This window comes from Corylus avellana, chromosome ca1 (assembly GCF_901000735.1).
Source record: "Corylus avellana chromosome ca1, CavTom2PMs-1.0".
NCBI lineage: Eukaryota > Viridiplantae > Streptophyta > Magnoliopsida > Fagales > Betulaceae > Corylus > Corylus avellana.
In genome coordinates, this window is record NC_081541.1 from 31,272,265 (window position 1) to 31,274,615 (window position 2,351).

General features: G+C 33.7%; 1 protein-coding gene across 1 annotated transcript in view; it reads right to left on the reverse strand.

Moving 5' to 3' along the window:
- Positions 1-501: 501 nt before the first annotated feature.
- Positions 502-2,351, reverse strand: part of LOC132181617 (uncharacterized) — a gene marked incomplete in the record, with an annotated part of 18,917 nt that continues 17,067 nt past the window's right edge. Inside the window, 4 exon segments of the mRNA XM_059594869.1 lie at positions 502-792; positions 876-1,052; positions 1,194-1,284; positions 1,403-1,516. Of these exon segments, the coding sequence (XP_059450852.1) occupies positions 1,445-1,516 (72 nt within the window).

The window sequence follows — 2,351 nt, forward strand, 5'->3', positions numbered from 1 at the left end:
CATATGCTTTTCTTTTTCTTTTCTTTTTTGGTTACATCATGTTGACTAACATTTGTAATGTTTAATTATCAATTATTTTGTGTAAATACTTTTTTATATGATATTCATATTACGTTAGGCTACAAGGATAGCATGATCCATGTCAGTTCTTATTCAAATTAAAGGGTGTTTGGTAACGAGAATAAAATTCTCCTTAACTCGATTAATGTTTATATTAGGGGGCTGTTTGCTTACGGGACCAAGATATTTCTTATATTTGGTTTCATATTTTTTAGAAGTAGCTCTATTTCCATGAAAAGTGGAAAAAAAAACAAAAAAAAATGAAAGAGAAGGAAAAATTCGAACTAATGACCTCCGTTTTATGAAGCATAGTCCACAGCCGATTGAGCTACCCCGTAAGAACTAGGGACCTTAGTATTTATAACTTAATGAAATACACAATTGCATGGAACTGCATCCTCTCCGGTTCATGAACTAGAGAGGATCCTAATTTCAATCGCCTTTAACCTTCAATCGATAAGTCAATTTATTATGTTTTAATGTTATTACATATAACGGTATAAATGATGTCACATCACTTAAATTTTTTGAATGGTGTGCCAGCATAATTATCACATGATATTATCTACACCGTTAAATACAACATTAAATTCTGACCATAAAATCACTCACCTCCATTTCACTAACCTTGTCCCAAAATCACCCACCATCCTCTGGTACTGCTCATACTATATACAAATGGTAACAATTAATTGTGGTTTGGTATTAAACACATTCAAAGCTTTGTGTCTTCTGCAAAGATACATGGAAACCATGAGAAAACAATGCGGACTTGATGGGTCATATAAATTATAATCAATCAAACAGTAAGGTACTTAGGCATAACCCCGCTACAAGTGAAACTTCGTTTCCAATTAAGCAGCTGAGCACCCTCTGCAGCGAAGAAACAGCACAAGTTGACACAATAGTAGTCAATCTTCTGGATCCGTCATAAAGCCAAAAATTGTTCTTAGCATTCTTATGAAAGCAAGAGCAGAAACGACCAGAGACACCTGAGGATCAATGTCAATATTTGTAGTGATAACTGATACGTGAAAGGGGCAACAATAATAATGCTTCAATCTTTACGTGAATCTCATCATTGCTATGATTTCAACTAAAAAGATCGATTTGGTTTCTTAAAAGGTACTTACCTACACATCTAAAACATTTTCATGCAGGTACTAGGGAGTGCAAGAAGCGGCGGAGTATCCCCACAGATCTCTTGTGGCAGAGAACAAGCAGCTGAAAAAAAAAAGCTTGTTGAAATGCTTGAGCATCATCAATATCAACAACTTCCTTCAATATATAAGATCAAAATTTGAACATCCTCTCATAACTTGCATCTTATTTTTCTTTCTACCTTCAAATAATTTTTGTTACTAATCCAATGAACAGTGCAGTATCATTTTGAACCTCCATCACCACTTTTCAAGACCCATGCAGAACCTTTGGAAACACAAATATCATTCATGACCTGCAAAAAGATCATTATTATTAATAAGATTAACTGCAATGCACAAGGCAATAAGTGCGCAAACATAATGGAGGATAATTTTTAGTCAAGAAAAATAAATAAGTAATTGGACTCCAGAGACAATAATCATTATTATTATTATTATTATATTTGGAATGGATCACTATTGAATTTTGATCCAATGATATTTTTAAAACCACATAACCCTTGGAGGGACAAAAGGCTTCCTTTCTAACATTACTCCCATATTAAATCAAATAGAAAACAATGAATTTAACTAACATCCTAAAAAGTTAAAGTTAATGGAAAGTGGGAAATCTCAACCATTTCTAATAGTGTACTTCCTTAGATCTCTTAGTTTTTGATACTTGACTATATATCATCTCTAAAATATAATTCATCAAGCAAAGGAAGATGCATTTTTGATGTCATTATTAAGTGCCTTTGTCCATTAGTTTCAAGTAAAAGGTACAACAAATAGTTTGGAGCAAGAGTTTTGGGAGGGGAGGGGTGTGGACTAGTAAATTGGCAAGATTTGAACTTGACGCCTAACACAATCCACCCTCCTTCCTTTACTGCGAGCCAGGGCCCCCTTGCAATTGTATGTTAAGAGAGCTTGTGTTCCAGTAAATTGAAATCTAGAAGCATTAACCCATACGATGTGACTCTACTTTAGCTTTTTTTATTTTTTATTTCTCCAAGCAAAGTTAAGAGGGGACAACCAGAAGCTGGAACTCTACATTGCCTATTGATTATGCATCAATCTTCCATGCAGCACTATATTGTAATGTGATTAAATACTATGCTGTAATTTAAAAAAAAAAAATTCACATCT